The following is a 17,886-nucleotide window of genomic DNA, read 5'->3' as shown; positions in this document are numbered from 1 at the left end:
TTATGTACAATTTAAAGAGTCCAAATATACTGTTTAAAAAAATAGAACAACAATAAAAAAAGAAATGGCCAGAGACTGGGAGGAAGAGACAGTAAGAGGGTTAAATGGAGCACAGGGGCTTTTTAGGGCAGTGAAATTATCCTGTATGATTCTGTAATGGTGGCTACTTTTCATTATAGATTTCTTAAAACCCGTAGAATGTACCACACAAAGAGTGAATCCTAATGTAAACTATGGGCTTTAGTTAATAATACTGTATCAATATTGGTTTATCAGTTATAACAAATGTCCCACACTAATGGAAGATGTTACTAATAGGGAAAACTGGGGATGGGGGTTAAGAAGTATGTGAGAATGCTCTGTACTTTTCTGCTCTACTTTTTTTTTTTTTTTTTTTTTTTTTTATTTATGATAGTCACACAGAGAGAGAGAGAGAGGCAGAGACATAGGCAGAAGGAGAAGCAGGCTCCATGCACCGGGAGCCCGATGTGGGATTCGATCCCGGGTCTCCAGGATCGCGCCCTGGGCCAAAGACAGGCGCTAAACCGCTGCGCCACCCAGGGATCCCTCTGCTCTACTTTTATCTAAACCTCTAAGTGTTCAAATAGTCTATTAATTAAAAAGAGAGAGATTGGGACGCCTGGGTGGCTCAGCGGTTGAGCATCTGCCTTTGGCCCAGGACACGATCCTGAGACCCGGGATCGAATCCCACGTCGGGCTCCCAGTGCATGGAGCCTGCTTCTCCCTCTTCCTGTATCTCTGCCTCTCTCTCTCTGTCTCTGTGTGACTATCAATAAATAAATAAATAAATAAATAAATTTGGGTACCCAAATTTATATGGGTAGCTTGAAAGTAAAAGGATGGACAAAGATACAGCATGCAAACATTTAGATAAAAAGATAAAAAAAAAATCAGGAGTGGCTATATAAATCAATATCAGGTAAAGTAGACTTAAGAACAATAAAAGTAAAAAAAAAAAAAGAACAATAAAAGTTATCAAAGGCAGCAAAGGGGCATTACATGATAATAAAAGGTCAATACAAGAATGGTCATTCTAAATGTGTATGCACTTAGGGCTGCAAAGCATGTAGAACAAAACCTGATGGAACTGAAAACATAGACAAATCCACAGGTACAGTTGGAGACTTCATCCTTCTTCTCTCAACAATTAATAGAAGTAGGCAGAAAATCAGCAAGTACATAAAACTAACCACCATCAATCCATAGATCTGTTCAACATTCATGGAAACTGCTGCCCAACAACAGTGGAATACACATTCTTTTCACATACTCAAGGCACAAATACTAAGATCATATCCAGGGCCATAAGCCTCCATTTCAACTTGCTTTTTTTCTCTCTAACGTCTAAACCAACCATGTCAGAGTCTGCAAAATACCATATTTAACATACTGGGTGGGTAGGGTGGGGGGCGGCTAACTATGCCATCTTTTAGGACAAACAAAGATAAAGGGTCCACCAGTCCAGACCATCTCTTGACAATTTCATGGAAAGGAGCAAACTACAAACCAAAAGAACATCTGGAAATCCATCCTGTATAATAGAAAGCAAGAGATCTCTAACTACAGCAAGTTATAAGTTGATGGACTAGCTATGGCTACATCTGGTAGAATTAGAGAAAGTGTATTGAGAGTTCACATATGTTAGGAATCCCACCAGATCAAAGACTCTTAGCTTGAACTTTTTTTCTAGGTCTAAAAACATCTACCACTGCCCCCACCCAAATGTGAAAGAAGCCCTTCATTTCTAAATGTGCAAGGAATTCCAGGGCAGAATCTTAAAGAGCTAACTTTCTGAGGTGAAACTTTAGCAAGAGTATTTTACTTAAATAAAGCAATTATCACATTTTTTAAAATGTCCTGACCTATGGCCAAAAAATGAATGGCGAAGAAGAGAAGGGTCTAAAAAATTTCTAATAAATGTAAAATAGTACTCTGGCTATTTCTATTTTGTAGAAGATAATGGGCCTCATTCTTCAAATTTGGGTAAAAAAATATGCTTCCACATAGCCAAGGCAAAGTGTCCTCATTGGTTTGGAAAGGGCTTTCGTCGGATAAAAATGGCCATAGGATGCAGCCAACCACACAAACATTCCTTCTTGACCATCTTTGGATAGCTCAATAAAAGCCTGTTCTCTGGGCCTCTTCTATGGCGTTCCTTCAGAGTCACCCAGAGATTAGAGGCCTAAATGCAAAGAATAAAACTTTAAAATTATTTGAAGAATAGGGTGCCTGGGTGGCTCAGTCAGTTAAGCGTTTGCCTTCAGCTCAGGTCATGATCCCAGGGTCCTGGGACTGAGTCTCGTGTGTGACTCTGTGCTCAGCGGGCAGTCTGCTTCTCCCTCTGCCCCTCCCCCTGCTTGTGCACACACTCTCTCTGAAAAATAAATAAAATCTTTAAAATTATTTGAAGAATATATAGGAAAATATTCCTATATCATAGGATACATATATATATATAATATGTATGCTTTTTATTATGGGCAAATTTTAACATACAAATTAGATGGAATAGTATAATGAACTTCTATGTACCTTTTACTCAGCTTTGACAATTACCAACTCATGGCCAATCTTGTTTAATCTGTCTCCATTTCTTATATTATTTTGAGGAAAATTCCACTCATCACACTATTTCATCTGTAGATATTTCAGAATGTATCTCTAAAAGGAAAGGGAAAAAAAATAAAAAAAAATAAAAGGAAAGGGACCCTAAACAAAAATCACCTCAATATCATTATTAAAAAAGACTTTACTACTGATTCCTTGAGCTCATCAAATATCTAATGGGGAAGGATTTCTTGAAAGAAAAGAGAAAAGGTTGGGAAAAAGGAGGAAGTAGGGAGGAAGAGGAAGAGAAGCAGGAGAAGGGTACAGGGAGGAAGATGAAAGGGAAAAATCAAGGAAGGAAGGGGGGAAGACAAACCATAAACATTAAGAAAAGGGCACAAACCTAAAGGAATAATTTGATACATTCTATCACATGATTTTTTTAACTTCTTAGAAGACACCATAAACACATTGAAATATCACCCTGGGAAGGGGAGAAGGTACTTGCAATGCATATAACACAAAAAGTTGGTATACCGGATATATAAAGGATTGCTACAGGTAAGGAAAAGAATAACCCTCAGAAAATTTTATAAAGTACGTGAGCTGGCATAAAGATGTTTTGCAGAGGGAGAAACAATTTAAAAGTTATTGAAAGACACCTGCCAGGTCACCTGGTGGCTCAGTGGCTGAGCGTCCGCCTTTGGCTCAGGTTGCAATCTGGTTTCCAGGATCGAGTCCCGAATTGGGCTCCTCACAATTCTCCCTCTGCCTATGTATCTGCCTCTCTCTCTGTGTGCCTCTCACTCTTTGAAAAAAAAAAAATTAAAAATGAAAGACATCTGCCTCTGCTTTGGTTCTTGATTAGTGTCTAGCCTTGGGGCAAAATTGTTAGGGAGGAAAGCACTGGAGTCCCTAATTAATTAGAGTTTCAAAATTTAAACCTGATATTGTGATGATGAAACAAGTAGTTGATAGCAAAATCACTTTAGGTTAAATGTCTAGATTTTTTAAGTATCATTTTACTAGAAGGTATTAAACCCTCCATGTCACTCTCCCTATTTTAAACCTTTTAATAGCTTCCTGTAACACTTGGAATAAAACCCAAAGATCCTTAACAGTAGAAGCTACCAAATCTTCTCTGTTCAATTTAAGGTGCCGTTAATATCCTCAGTAATTGATTTCAAGATGCTCTTAGGCCCAAAGTAATACCTCGCAGGTCTGTTAAGTAGTTAAGTCCAAGCGACTTAATATATAAGTCCTAACCGTGCCTGCTTGGCGCGACGTAACTTCTCAAACCTTGGAATCATCGTACATGACCACCCTGATTCCTGCTCCGCACAGATTCTCTGGAAGGAGTAGCTTTTTATCCCGCCAACAGCGGAAAACTAATGCGAAGAAACAGCGGGATCTCAAGTTCAAACCGGCTCGAGTGAGTAAGTTCCCGCGGTGTCCGAGAGATGTCGCTGTGTTCCCCTTAAAACTTAAAGCATCTGCAGCTAGAATTTGCGGGGGGCCTGGGGCGCTGGGAGCCCGTGGGGTGGGGGTGGAGGTGCGGGGGTGGGAGCCCCAACCCAGGGTTTGGGACACGTTTATAGGTCCTGCATTAAATTGGTCCCGCATTGATTTAATCCTGCATTAATTCGGACAGGTTTATAGGTTCTGCATTAATACTTCAGCCTCACATTGTTGTGCTCTCCTTGTGGGCTACGCTGTAGCTTCACTGGCTTATTATTTTCCCCAAAAGGCGGAGCATCTTTTTTCATGCTCTTGTGTTTGTTTGGAGTGCTCTTCAACCTGAGAAACCTTCCTTAAGTCCCCAGTTATTTTCTCAATTGACCAAAAGCTGCATGAAGGTAGAGACCGTGTGTTTTGTTCATCTTAAATCCAGAGCCTAGCACAGTTCTCAGCACGTAGTAGGAACTTAATACTTTAAAAACATCAAAAAGGGGGTGCACGGGTGGCTCAGTGGTTGAGCAGTCTTCCTTTGGCTCAGGTCGTCATCTCAAGGTCCTGGGAGCGAGTCCCATATCGGGCAGCCACAGGAGCCTGCTTCTCCCTCTGCCTGTCTGTGTCTCTCATGAATAAATAAATAAAATATTTTAAAAATAAAAAAATATGGGGATCCTTGGGTGGCTCGGCGGCTCAGCAGCCTGCCTTTGGCCCAGGGTGTGATCCTGGGGACCCGGGATCGAGTCCCGCGTGGGGCTTCCTGCATGGAGCCTGCTTCTCCCTCTGCCTGTGTCTCTGCCTCTCTCTCCCTGTGTCTATCATGAATTAATAAAAAATCTTTAAAAGAAAATCAAAAAATAAAGACAAAACAAAAAAACTGTATATGTTTATTGATATGTTTTTTTAAAGATTTTGTTTTTGTTTAAGCGAGAGTGAGAGAGCACCCGCACAACCAGGGGGAGGAGCACAGGAAGAAAGACTCTCCAGCAGACTCCCCCTCTGATCCCAGGTGGGGCCCTAGGGCTGGACCTCAGACCCTGAGATTATGACCTGAGTGGAAACCAAGAGTCCGTTGCTTAAGCAACAGAGCCACCCAGGTACTTCCTATTGATACATTTATTTAGAAATTAATCTTAAGGCACACAAGTTGTGAAAGACAAGAGGAATTCCTTTCTTGTTATCAGTTCAATTGGTCAGTGAGCAATTATAAATCTAAAAATCAGTAGTGTTTTTTAATGTGATTGCTAGCGTACTCTAATGGCATTTAAAAAACAAGTTTGAGGGGAAAAAATCTTTTCAACAAGTGCTGCTGGGACTATTTGATATCCACATGCAAAAAAATGAAGGCAGACCCCTACCTCATGATAGTAAGAAACTAACTCAAAATAGATCATAGATCTACATGCAAAGCTGGAATTACAAAACTCTTAGGGAAAAAATGGGAGAAAACCTTTGTAAATATAGATGAGATGATGGTTTCTTAGGTATAACACCAAAAGTACAAGCAACAAAAGAAAAACTAGGTAAATTAGACTTTATAAAAATTCCGAAGTTTTCTGCTTTTAAGTTTTCAGTTTCATTAAGAAACTGAAAAGACAACCTGCAACCCACAGAAAAAGCAAAATTTTTTGATAAATCATATGTCTAATAAGGGACTTGGATCCAAAGTATAGAAAGAAAGAAAGAAAGAAAGAAAGAAAGAAAGAAAGAAAGAAAGAAAGAAAGAAAGAAAGAAAAGAAAGAAAGGAAAGAAAGAAAGAAAGAAAGAAAGAAAGAAAAGAAAAGAAAGAAAGAAAGAAAAGGAGAAGAAAAGGAAAGGAAAGGAGAAGAAAAGAAAAGAAAAGAAAGAAGAAAAAAAAGAAAGAAAAAATTATATAAAGAACTCTCATAACTCAATAAAAAGACAAATAACCAGTTTAAAAAAATAACTGAGGGTATTAGATGTTTCTCCAGAGAAAATATATAAATGGCCAATAAGCACACGAAGAGATGCTCAATATCATTAGCCATGAGAGAAATGCAAATCAAAACCACAGAAAGGTACCACTTCACACTCACTAGGATGGCTAAAATAAAAAAGACTAACAATAACAAGTATTGGTAAGGATGTAGAGAAACTGGAACATTGTGAATGAGATTGTAAAATGGTGTGGCCACTTTGGAAAAGTCTGGAGGCTCCCCAAAATATTAAACATGAAGTTACCATAGATCCCAATAATTCTACTCCCAGGTATATGCAGCAAAGAAATGAAAATATATGTTTACACAAATATTTGTACGTGAATGCTTATGGCAACATTATTCGTAATAGCCAAAAAGTGCACACAGCTGAAAGGCCCATCAACTAATGAACGGATAAAGAAAATGTAGTGTATCTATGCAACCAAATATTATTTCACCATAGAAAAAGAATGAAGTACTGACATATAGTACAATGTGGATGAACCTTGAAAATGTTATGCTAAGTGAAAGAAGCCAGTCACCAAAGATTATGTATTAAATGATTCGATTCATATGGAATGTCCACAACAGGAAAATCCACCCAGATTAATGGTTACCAGGGGCTGAGAGGAGGTGGGAATGCGGAGTGCTTATAATGGTTATGGGGTTTTCTTTTGGGAGTCATAAAAGTGTTCTAGAATTAGATAGTGGTGACATATTCACTGTGCACAACTGTGAATATATGAAAAAATTCTGAATAGTACACTTTAAAGGGGTAAATTTTATGATATGTGACTAATATCTCAATATAGCTGTTACTTAAAAAACAAAATTGAAAGATCCTTGTTGTCTTCCTCATTGCCTGCAGAATAAAATTCCAACTGCAGGATTGTATACAAGGCTCACAAGAGCTGGTATCTCCTATCACCCCATCTTCATTCCTACCAAGTCTAGGGGCTCCAGTTATAGCAAACTACATGGGTTTCTTATGCCTTACACTGCTGGGGCTTTGTATGTTCAGTTCCATCTGCTTTAAATGCTCTTTCCCTATCTGCCTAGTGAACTCACACTTGTCCCTTTGGACCCAAACCACTCCAGACTGAGCTGGTGGCCCTCCTTTGTGCTCCCAACCATCCTGTGCATATGCCACTGGAGCATGGACGCAATTGTTCCATAGACATTGGCTTCCTAGATGTAGTGTCACAGAACTGAACTCCCTTCAAGGCACAAATTATGTTATTTTTATCTCTGCATTCTCAGGTTCTAGCAAAGGTGCTTAATAAATGAAACAAAAGAGTGAGTGACTGAGTAAGCTTTTGTCGTTCTTGATTTAGTTTTTGTTCTCCTGCCTACTCTTATTCATGTCTTATATATAGTTTTTGTATGTAATGCTTTTCATGTCTCTATGATTTCTATGATTTGAAACTCTACAGCTTTTGGGGCACCCGGCTGGCTCAATTAATAGAGCATATGACTCTTGATCTCAGGGTTGAAGTTTGAGTCCCACATTGGGTGTGGAGATTATTTAAAGATAAATAAAAATCTACAGCTTTTATAATAAAATATGCTAAACAAAAGATGTCCACCTTAAATAAATTACCAGCAAGTCTCTTTTCTCAGATGTTGCTTTTATATGGGTTGTATAATTTCGGTAACCAGTTGCTACTTATTATCATAATTTGATTAATAGCAAATCACTGATAGGTGGATCTGTGATGTGTCTGTGAGTTAATAAATTGAAACTAGCAGTGCGCCTGGGTCACACAGTCCATTAAGCATCCCGCTCTTGATTCTGGGTCATGTGATGATCTCAGGGTCAGGGGATCGAGCCCCACATTGGGCGCCATGCTAAGCAAAAGGATTCTCTTGAGATTCTCCTCCTCCTCCCTCTGTCCCTCCTCCCATGCATGTGCATACTGTCGCTCACTCGCTTGCTCTCTCAAATAAATAAATCTTTAAAAAATATATTTTTAAAATAAGTAAATAAACTGAAACCAGCATCTGTAAATACAGAGTTTGCAACTGTTTCAAACAACATTTCACTACTTCCTGCACTTCACTGTTGCGACTCTCTACCTCATTGCCTTGTCATGTGACATAAACTGCTAAGTTCCTTTATTGTGCGATCGTGCTCTTAAGTTAGAAAGAACTAGAAATGAGGCAGGTAAGACCCAAAGTGAGTTTTGTGGATCAGAGAGTGATTCACAAAGATCAGACTCTGACACATCCCCCACTATGTTTATTTTCTTGTTTTAAGTTCCAACTTGAATTTAGAAAAATACATGACTTGCCTCCTTACCAGTCTTTTAGCTCAGGCGTGGGTTAGGAAAGATATGTCAGAATAAAGAAGGCATGTGGGTAGAAAGGTACATTTTGAAGTGGCAAATGTCTTTACGCTTACATTTGTCTTTGTCAGGAAATAGCTGTGGGAGCTGAGTGTGATGTGTCTTGACAGTGAGTGGGGCTAGAATAGAATGTTTCTGCATAATCTTCCAGATTCATTGGTTTCGACAGGACTTGAAAAACGATTCTAAACTTTTACATGCCACAGAAACTCCGATTAATTTGTTTCTTGGGAGAATATGCGTTAGGAGATGTCCACTTTTCTAATTTTCTAAGTATATTGAATAAACAAACTTAAGCTGAGGCTTACAGACCAATACCCATGAGGCCTGGGATTGCTTCATGACTGTTGCCCATGAGTTGATGTAGGGGAGGAAAACATTTCCTTTCTCCCCTTCTAAATTCTTTGGCTGGCCTACTAATTAAATGGACATAAAACGGGTTAACAAGAGAAAAACAAATTTAATTTCATACATGGGAGCTCATAGAAATGTGAAACTCAGAGCAGGCAGCTTTATCCCTTTTAAACAAAGAAATGATAAATATGTGAGGAATTACTGAGACAAAGAGGTCTGATTGAGCTTGAAGTAGGAACAAGGGCTGTTTATACAGCTTTCTTGGCCCTGAATTCCCTATCTCTGGTGATAGGGATGTCTCTACCTCCTGGTACAAGAAGAGTACCTTTCACATGGGAGATGTATTTCCTTATCTCAAGGGGACAAAGGATGATCAGAGTGTTTTGTTTGCACTGGATGTTTCTTAAGTAACTTTAACTTAAAATAATCAATATGCCAAAATGGCATATTTAGGGGCAGCCAGCCCTGAACCCTATCATTGGTAAAACCATGCTCTAATCTGCACTCCACGCTGGTGCTAACTGGCCATTAGGGCTCCTATTCCTGGATTGGAAGGAGCTTTACATACTGCATCTCACCTGATCCTCACCATAATTCTGAGAGGGAGGAGGTAACATAATCCCCTTTTTACGCATGAAGAAATAGCCTTAGAGTAGTTAAGTGAATGGCCTAAGACTGTGCCACTATTGTGTGTCAGAGCAGAGATGCTATTCAGATCCATCCTCTGTGAGGTTACTCTTAGTCCTAATGCTTGTGCATTGCTGCCATCCACGTGTGATCCAGCAAATGGAAAATTCTAGCTTAGATGTGAGTTCTAGTACTGGACTGATTTGGGTCCTTCTGTCCCACCTGTTCATTATTTGCTTGGGCTTGAAATTGCCAAAGGGAACAGATGTGGTGTGGTAGGTAGAATAATGGCCCCGGTTAAAAAAAAAAAAAATTTCAACTATGTTTGAAGATCTAATTGGCTTTATTAACTGATACATGAATCGAGGAGCATCCCTCTAGCAAGTAGAGAGGAGTTGTATAAAGTGGAAAGTTTTTACAGAGGAGAGTGGGGCAAGAGAGCTATTAGCCAAAGAAAGGCGTGTTTCAGGTTAGGACATCTTCTTTGGGAAGCAAGTGCACAGCAAGATTTGTATCATGCAGACTACCTCACTGCTGATCAGAACATTTCAGTTTGACTTTTAGAAGGTCACATTCTGGGATGCCTGGGTGGCTCATTTGCCTTCAGCCCAGGTCATGATCCCACGTCCAGCCCCACGTCCAGCCTCACATCCAGCCCCATGTCCAGCCCCATGTTGGGCTCCCCACTGTCAGGCTCCCAGCTCTGCGGAGGAAACTGTTTCTCTCTCTCCATCTGCCTGCCACTCCTGCTTGTGCTCTGTCTCTGTGTCAAATAAATAAAATCTTTTATAAAAATAAAAGGTCACATTCCTGGGATAGGTGGAAACTGTAATTAAGTCTTGGTTTGCTGTCATGGGGATTGGGGAGCCAAATGATTCCATTTGAGGCTTGTTGTTTCTTTTTTTTTAACATCCCCAGAAGATGTCCCTGCCTTAAGTCCCAGAACTGGTGACTACCTTGCCTTACACAGCAAGAAAGACTGCAGATGTGATTAATGATTTTGAGCTGGGAAATTATCCTAATAATCCAGTGGGTCCAAAATAATCACAATGAAGTAAAAGTAAAAGGGAATAAAAGAGGGAGGCAGGAGAGAAATCAGAGATGTGATGACTGAAGCTGTCTGGGAGCCACAAACCAATGAATGTGGGCAGCCTCTAGATGCTGGAAAAGGCAAAGAAACGGATTCTCCTTCTGTAGCCTCCAAAAGTAAGTAGAGCTGCCATCACCTTGATTTTAGTCCCACAGGATTCCTTTCTGACTTCTGACCTCTGGAACTGTAAGACAATAAACTTGTATGTTTTAAGCCACTAAATTTGTGGTAATTTGTTACTTACAGCAGCGATAGGAAACTAACACACATTGATGTAGGAAAGACATAAGGGTGCGAAGCCGATGGCCAAGAAAGAATTCTGGTGAGATCTTGGGTGCAAAAAGGTGGTTTTACTAAAGCACAGGGACAGGACCCGTGGGCAGAGAGAGCTGCACCAGGGTCATGAGGAGTGGCCCATTTTACACTTTCAAGTTGGGAGGGGTTAGGGATAGCGTGTAAGTCTTTAAGGAATTTTGGAAACAAGGTTCCCAGAACCTTGAGGGGGCTAGCTGTTGTTGGGAAAAGGTCACTTATTACCATTTAATAAAACCTTAGTCATGAGACCCTTCAGAGGTATATTGGTGGGTCATATGCTTGGAGGATGATTGCTAAGAGACATCTGGGGAGGTAGGGATAAAGGAAGTTTTCAAAGAATTTTTATACGTTAAAGTAGACTTACAGGATCCTGGGAGTCGGGCTAAGATTGCCTTTTGCCCTTAGCAAAGTATTAACCCTGAAGCAGCTGGGTTCTGGGAAGAATGTCACTCTGCTTGTTTCAAGGACTTGTCAATGGGCTGTAAGTAGTAAGGAAATTTAATCATTTTTTTTCCACCTTTGTTTACCACACCACACATGATGTCCGACATTCAGATCCCTCCACTACACAGGGGCCCGAATTCATGCAGCAATTGTTGGTAATGCAATCCCTTTACCAAGTGGTGGGAGGTTCTGGTTACAAATAACAGGTATGAAGAGCACGTGAGTGGCTCCGTGGTTGAGTGTCTGCCTTCGGCTCAGGTTGTAATTCTGGGGTCCGGGGATTGAGTCACACCTCAGGCTCCCCACAGGGAGCCTGCTTCTCCCTCTGCCTGTGTCTCTGTCTCTCTCTGTGTGTGTCTCTCATGAATAAATAAATAACATATTTAAAAAAAAAGAGCTGTTGCTACTGGCCCTGAGGTTCTAAGAGCCAGCCTCACAGGGCACATAGACCTCACTGTCTTCAAAAGCTTCTTCTGTGTTCTCTTTATAGCACTTGAGCATCTTAAATGTATTACCCCATTATCTATTGAGCACCCACTATATTCCAGGTTCCAGAAATTCAAAGATTGAGCAGAACTCACATCCTTAAGGAACTTAGAGCCTAGCCGTGTAGCAGAACACGTAAACTATTACAATACAACAAGATATGTGCAAAGACAAAAATATCTTCAAGAGAAGAATCCTAGTGTATGAAAAATATCAATTCTGCCTGTGGGTGGTGGTGGCAGCAGGTGGGGTGAGGGGGCTTGATGAGAGTTTGACGTCATAGCTGGGGGTGACTAACATCTTTAGAGTCCCTAGTTTTGAGGGGAGACGTTTTGACACCTAATCTAGATCCCTGTGTCCCCAGCCAGACCTGGTCTCTGTCAGGATTGTAGCCTCTATGGAATCTCTCTGGTTCAAATTTCAAGGCTGAGGAGGGAGGAAGACCCTGAGAGAAAGAGTCCAGGAAGGAAGCATTCTTCATACTCAGAGCGAATGTTTGGAGCACTGGAGATCCATTCTCCATGATTTCCGTGGAACTTCAAGAGAGATAAAGAAAGCAAAAAGGATGTGTAGGCATTCAGAATAAGTAGCCCCAAGATGTGCCACTTTGGCATGCAGATTATTTTAGGCTAAAAATAATCAAGGCCCAAAAGACTCAGGAAGAAATTCTGAGCTTCCCCTCTAACTGCCTAAAGGAATTTAAATAGGGGACTTACTCAAGGAACAGAGCCATCACGACAGAGAACTAGCTTAAAATATGAACTAGGTATGGTAGATAGAAAACTAGCAAGGTGTATTCGATCAAAGCCCTCTCTATGTCCCATTGTTTCTGGATGGCCTGGCAAACATATATGTATATATATATATGTATATATATTTTAAACTCTTTCCTTTTTTCCTGTGAATTGTCTTCCTTCCCTTTGAAGCCCTAGACTCCTACCCCTTCTCCTCAATTTAGGATGACATTTTGGGGCACCTGGCTAGCTCAGTTGACAGAACATGTGACTCAGTCGCAGAGTTATGAGTTCAAGCCCCACATTGGGGTAGAGCTTATTTAAAATATATATTTCATTTTGCCTGACTTGCTTTTGGAACCTCATATTTATTTGGATTCCCCCATATACAAAATGAAATTTGACTTTCCTCTCTGTTAACCTGTCACTTATCAGTCTGATTGTAGACCAGCCAAAAGATCTTGAAAGGCAAAGGAAAGTGTTTCTTCCCCCAATGGTTTCATGAATTGTAAAGTACCAGCTCAATATAAAGTACCTTTATCCACTTGCTTGGGACTCATGCTTATGCACTGGGAAATTTCATCTCTAAACTAAGTCGATCTTTCCGTTAAGAAAATACACACAAGTGGCATGTGGCTCAGTGGTTGAGCATCTGCCTTTGGCTCAGGTCATGATCCTGGGGTCCCGAGATCGAGTCCTGCATCAGGCTCCCCGCAGGGCTCCTGCTTCTCCCTCTGCCTATGTCTCTGCCTCTCTCTCTCTCTCTCTCTCTCTCTGTCTCTCATGAATAAAATATTTAAAAAAAGAAAAGAAAATACACACAGGCTGTGGACATTAAGCCAGGTCTATGTTTGCTGGGCAATACCTAACATGGTACATTTAAAATACATTAAATTTTGGACACAAGGTTTTATCACACAACTAGGGCATAACCCCTTCTCACTCTAATATTCCATCCCTAAATTTGCTTAATCCTGAGAACATATATATACAATTTCCTGAGAAACAGTGGTATGGTAGGAAACTGAATTTTAAATCTGGAAAGGACTTTAAAGATATTTTAATAAGAGCTGTTTTACAGATGTCGGCAATGTTGAAAGCCCTTCAAAGTTACAGGGATAGGGGCAGTACCAAGATTAATACCCAAGTCTCTCAATTCCCAGCCCAAAGTTCTTGCTTATGAGCTGCACATCTGGCTTAGTTTGTGTCAAGGTTTATCTGCACTTACTATTTTGCTCCCAGCAGTCTTAGGCAATAACAATTGTGCTTTTTTAGTGCAAGTCTTTTTCACAAAATAAGTTTAACTATTGATCAGAGCTTTAAATTTATTTTACCAATTTTACAAATGAGGAAAGAGAGAAATAGTAAGCGTTCAGGAGTAAAGGTAGCATAAATCAACCCAAAATAATAAAACACTTTATTAGATCTCCTTTCGTTATAGATAAGTGTTTCAGTTATCATTTTTCATATAAACTCATGAAGCAGTAAATATCTGTGAAAATTTTCATCGAAAATGTCATCGATATTTTTTTCTATGATAAACAGGATACATGTGTAAGTACAAAAAAGGCTTAGTTAGAGAAGAGCCTTGGCTCAGTTATGCAGGCTTTGCCAGAAGAGGTTGTGATTGCCAGGAAGGAGGACTCTCTCTACCCTTGGGTCCGTTTATTTGATATCAGCTGTCACAGCTGGGGTTTCATGAAAAAAAAGAGAGTGCATCCGCATCCTATGAAGTCTAAGATACAAAAGGATATGACCAAGGGATGTTGCTACCCAATTTCCCCCTGTTGTTACTATGCCAACCACAGACTTTGGGAAAGTGATTTTACGCTTCTGTTTATCATTTTGCTTTTGCTGAGTAATTCAGTCAACTGGGGTAACCCCCTATAGTATTTATTTTCATCTAACTGGAGGAAGGAAATCTAAACAATTCACACCACGTCTTATGTGTTCTCCAAAAAAAAAAAAAAAAAAAACCCTCAAAACGTTGGAATCCAGCCCCTTTCGGTGGAAACCACAGGGGACCCAAGGAAAGACACCTTGGCGCCCCAGGCCGGGAGCAGCGCCCTCGGGGAGGCAGAGTGAAAGCGCCACCCCCCGGCCGGCCGACGAGCGGCGCCCCGGGGCTGGAGGCGGCTCTGCAAGCCCCTGGGCCCCAGCCACCGCCGCGCAGCCGCCGGGCCTGCTGGGCGCGCGCGCCGGGGTCAGGCCGAGGACGCGGGCGGGGCCGGGCGGCGGAAGGGCCGGCTCGGGGCGTGCCCACGTGACCGCCCCGCCCGCCGCCCGCAGCCCCCCGGCCGCCGCCGCCGCCGCCGCCTCCGCCTCTGCCTCTCGGGCTGCAGCTCCCGGCGTGCCCCGCACTCGCCGCTGCCCGCCCGCCAGCCCCTCCCTCTCTTCCCACCAGTGCCACAGAGCGGAGCCCGAGCCGCCGCCGCCGCCGCCGCAGCCACAGCCGCGGGCACTATGGTAAGGCGGGCGCGCCGCCCCGGGGGACCGAGGGCCGGGACGCGTCGAGCAAAAACCCCCGCGCGGTCCTGCAGGGCCCTGGGAGTGAGGCCGCCATTTTAGCCCGATTTGGGCCTTCAAGGCGGGGGGCTGCTGCGCTGCGGCCCCGCTGCTCTGCCTCTCCAGCCGGCCGGCCTACCCTCCCGCCGTCAGGCCAGGCCCTGCCGCTCTTCGGATTCCTGAGGGCGAGGAGGGCGCGGACCGGGGCTGGGGCCTGAGGCCTGAGCCGGGCAGCGGCGTCTGGAGAGGTCGGGCGTGCCGAGCGGCGGCCCGCGGCGCGGGAGGGTCTGCGGGGCTCGTCCTGGGCGCGCGGCGCTCGCGCGGGGCTTCCTTATTTACTGGGCGCTCGCCTCAAATTGGTACGTGCTCTAAAGAGCCCTTGCTGAATGAAGGCTTTCTGTGAAGGATCTTGCTGGCCCTGTAATAAAACCCCTAAGAGGAGGTTAAGGAGGTGAGAGAACGCTTTTTAAAATGCCTTTTCGCCGTAAAAAGCTTTTACACTAGCTCCGTTAGTTTTGAAGCGTCTGCATTTGAGCTGTGAGGCAATTATGTTGTAGCCGTGGGCGGTTTGGAGTTCACACTTGATTCTCTTTCCTTATGAGGAAACGGCACTGGCTAGGATGACTTTAAAGAAAAAAAAAATAGTAGAAGCTTTAACTGAAATCCAAAAGTGTTTTTTTAAGGCCAGCAGAGTTGACACAATACAGAAGGTATTTTTGCTGCTGCTCCTGAAGCTCTGACATCACCCAGTGAAATAGGAAACATTTCAGGGATGGGACAGCTTGTATTTGTCCCTTTCCCTCTACCTTCCATTTACTTCAACCTCCAAATCCCTTTAAAAAGGATGAATGGGGCAGGACGAGTTAGAATCCTTCGGTGCATCTCATATACTGATACTTAAAATGTGGCAACTCTGATTGGACTGCTTGCCTGGTAGGATGCAATTTTTGATGTCCAGATTAAAGTGAATCCGTGAATCCTCTCTAGGCAAACAGTAATTTTGGTTAAAACCAAAATACTTGTTCTGAATTACTGTTCTTTTTTTATTTCAGGCTTCTGGAGTTACAGTGAATGATGAAGTCATCAAAGTTTTTAATGATATGAAAGTAAGGAAATCTTCTACACAAGAGGAGATCAAAAAAAGAAAGAAAGCAGTTCTCTTCTGTTTAAGCGATGACAAAAGACAAATAATTGTAGAGGAAGCAAAACAGATCTTGGTGGGTGACATTGGTGATACTGTAGAGGACCCCTACACATCTTTTGTGAAGTTGCTACCTCTGAATGATTGCCGATATGCTTTGTACGATGCCACATACGAAACAAAAGAGTCTAAGAAAGAAGACCTAGTATTTATATTCTGGTGTGTAAAAACAAAAGAAAAAGTACTTTTAAAATGCAAGGATTGTTATTAACATAGTCAGTTTTGCCTTTGTTTTCCTTTTAAGTGGGATTCAACAATTGTTTCTTTTTTCTGTAGGGCTCCTGAAAGTGCACCTTTAAAAAGCAAGATGATTTATGCTAGCTCTAAAGATGCCATTAAAAAGAAATTTACAGGTACAAACATTAAAAATTTGTGCAGAGGAATTACTCTTTCTTAATTATAATAAGATAATGGGATAATGTTTTTCCTTTTTAGGTATTAAACATGAGTGGCAAGTAAATGGCTTGGATGATATAAAGGACCGTTCGACACTTGGAGAGAAATTGGGAGGCAACGTAGTAGTTTCACTTGAAGGAAAACCCTTATAAAATGAGATTCAAGTGCCATCTGGATCTTAAGGAGCTTCCATTTCTCCAGCTCAATCAATTGAAATAGTATTAGGTGGTGTTTTTTTTTTTTCCCCCTCTTCCCACTGGGTCCTTCCAATACAGTGAATGAAGGAAATATCATTCATGTAAGCAGCCTATCAGTGATTGCCATTAGACTGTTTAATACTGTTACTTTTATGTAGAACCCAAGGAATGCCTTCCCATCATATTTTAGCCAAAACAACTCGTTATATGCCTCCCTTGCAGCAAGCACTACAATGAAAGTGATTGTCAATGTGAATAGCTTAGAATACTGCAAAGGGTAAGCTGATTGAATGCCTTGAAAGTATTATCCACTGGTCAGATGGTAAACTTTATTCAGTATTATTTATAGTTGCACTTGATTGCAGTTCTGTGAGGCTCGAGCATTCATACACCTCACCTGCCTTGGCAAGCCTATTTTTGTGACATGGCAGCACAGATTTAACACTATGCATTGAAAGCACTTTTTTTGTAATGAGTTTAACCTCCCACCCCCCCAAAAGGAATGCCAATTAAGTTTTGTTAACTGTGTCATCAACTTATCCTAGTACCTCAGTATTCATTCCTGTTACCTGCATATCTTAAAAGAAATAGCTGTTACTAATGCCTTTTTGTTTTCTATTGAGTGTACACTACTGAATAAGTGTAGGAGTTTATGTTTACCATGTAAGTTTTGCAACACTAAAAATATTTTGAATATCAGTCATGATGGCAATTTCTGTATAAAAGAGCCTTAAATGGAACATTGTTTTTGAGATCAAACTCCCTACCCTCACAAAAATGGCCACGTTGCAATAAAAATTGTGGCATATTACAGAACGTTGCCTTGTTTTCCTTGGACATTTTGCAAAATGTTACGTGAAGCAACTTTTAGGGTAAACAGCTACTGTTAATCTTTGCACTGGTCATTTAAGAATTTTTTTGTACAACATTCATGCATATTTTCCAGTTTGTTGAGTTTAAAAAATATTCTATCCTAAAGCCAACTAATAGAAAATATTATTGTTATAGCGGGATACTTTTATAAGCATTAGTTTATTTATTTCCTTATATGTTAATATGAAGATCAGAAGTTATTTTTTGCACTTTGAAAAATATTCTTCAATACCAGATTTATTCTCTGGATAAATTAGGGTAGTTGTTTTTTAATTCACGTTTACATTTCTAAGTAAATGACTAGTAGAAGCAGGAAGCTCTTACTGCATATTTGGTCATAATGAAAACTTATAAAATG

General features: G+C 41.3%; 1 protein-coding gene across 3 annotated transcripts; it reads left to right on the top strand.

Moving 5' to 3' along the window:
* The first annotated feature begins 14,661 nt into the window (after positions 1-14,661).
* Positions 14,662-17,471, top strand: CFL2 (cofilin 2). 3 transcript variants are annotated; one of them, XM_072838237.1, is made up of 4 exons: positions 14,662-14,822; positions 15,914-16,221; positions 16,339-16,415; positions 16,498-17,471. In XM_072838237.1, the coding sequence occupies exons 1-4, from the start codon at positions 14,820-14,822 to the stop codon at positions 16,608-16,610; spliced, it is 501 nt and encodes a 166-aa protein (XP_072694338.1). In that variant the 5' UTR covers positions 14,662-14,819; the 3' UTR covers positions 16,611-17,471. The 3 variants fall into 3 exon arrangements, with proteins under 3 accessions (XP_072694338.1, XP_072694339.1, XP_072694340.1); XM_072838238.1 differs by having other exon boundaries at positions 14,805-15,312; XM_072838239.1 differs by lacking the exon at positions 14,662-14,822 and adding an exon at positions 15,678-15,794.
* Positions 17,472-17,886: the final 415 nt, after the last annotated feature.

This window comes from Canis lupus, chromosome 9 (genome assembly GCF_048164855.1).
Source record: "Canis lupus baileyi chromosome 9, mCanLup2.hap1, whole genome shotgun sequence".
NCBI classification, from domain to species: domain Eukaryota; kingdom Metazoa; phylum Chordata; class Mammalia; order Carnivora; family Canidae; genus Canis; species Canis lupus.
The sequence above is the reverse complement of the archived record's forward strand: the minus strand, read 5'-3'. Positions and strand labels throughout refer to the sequence as shown.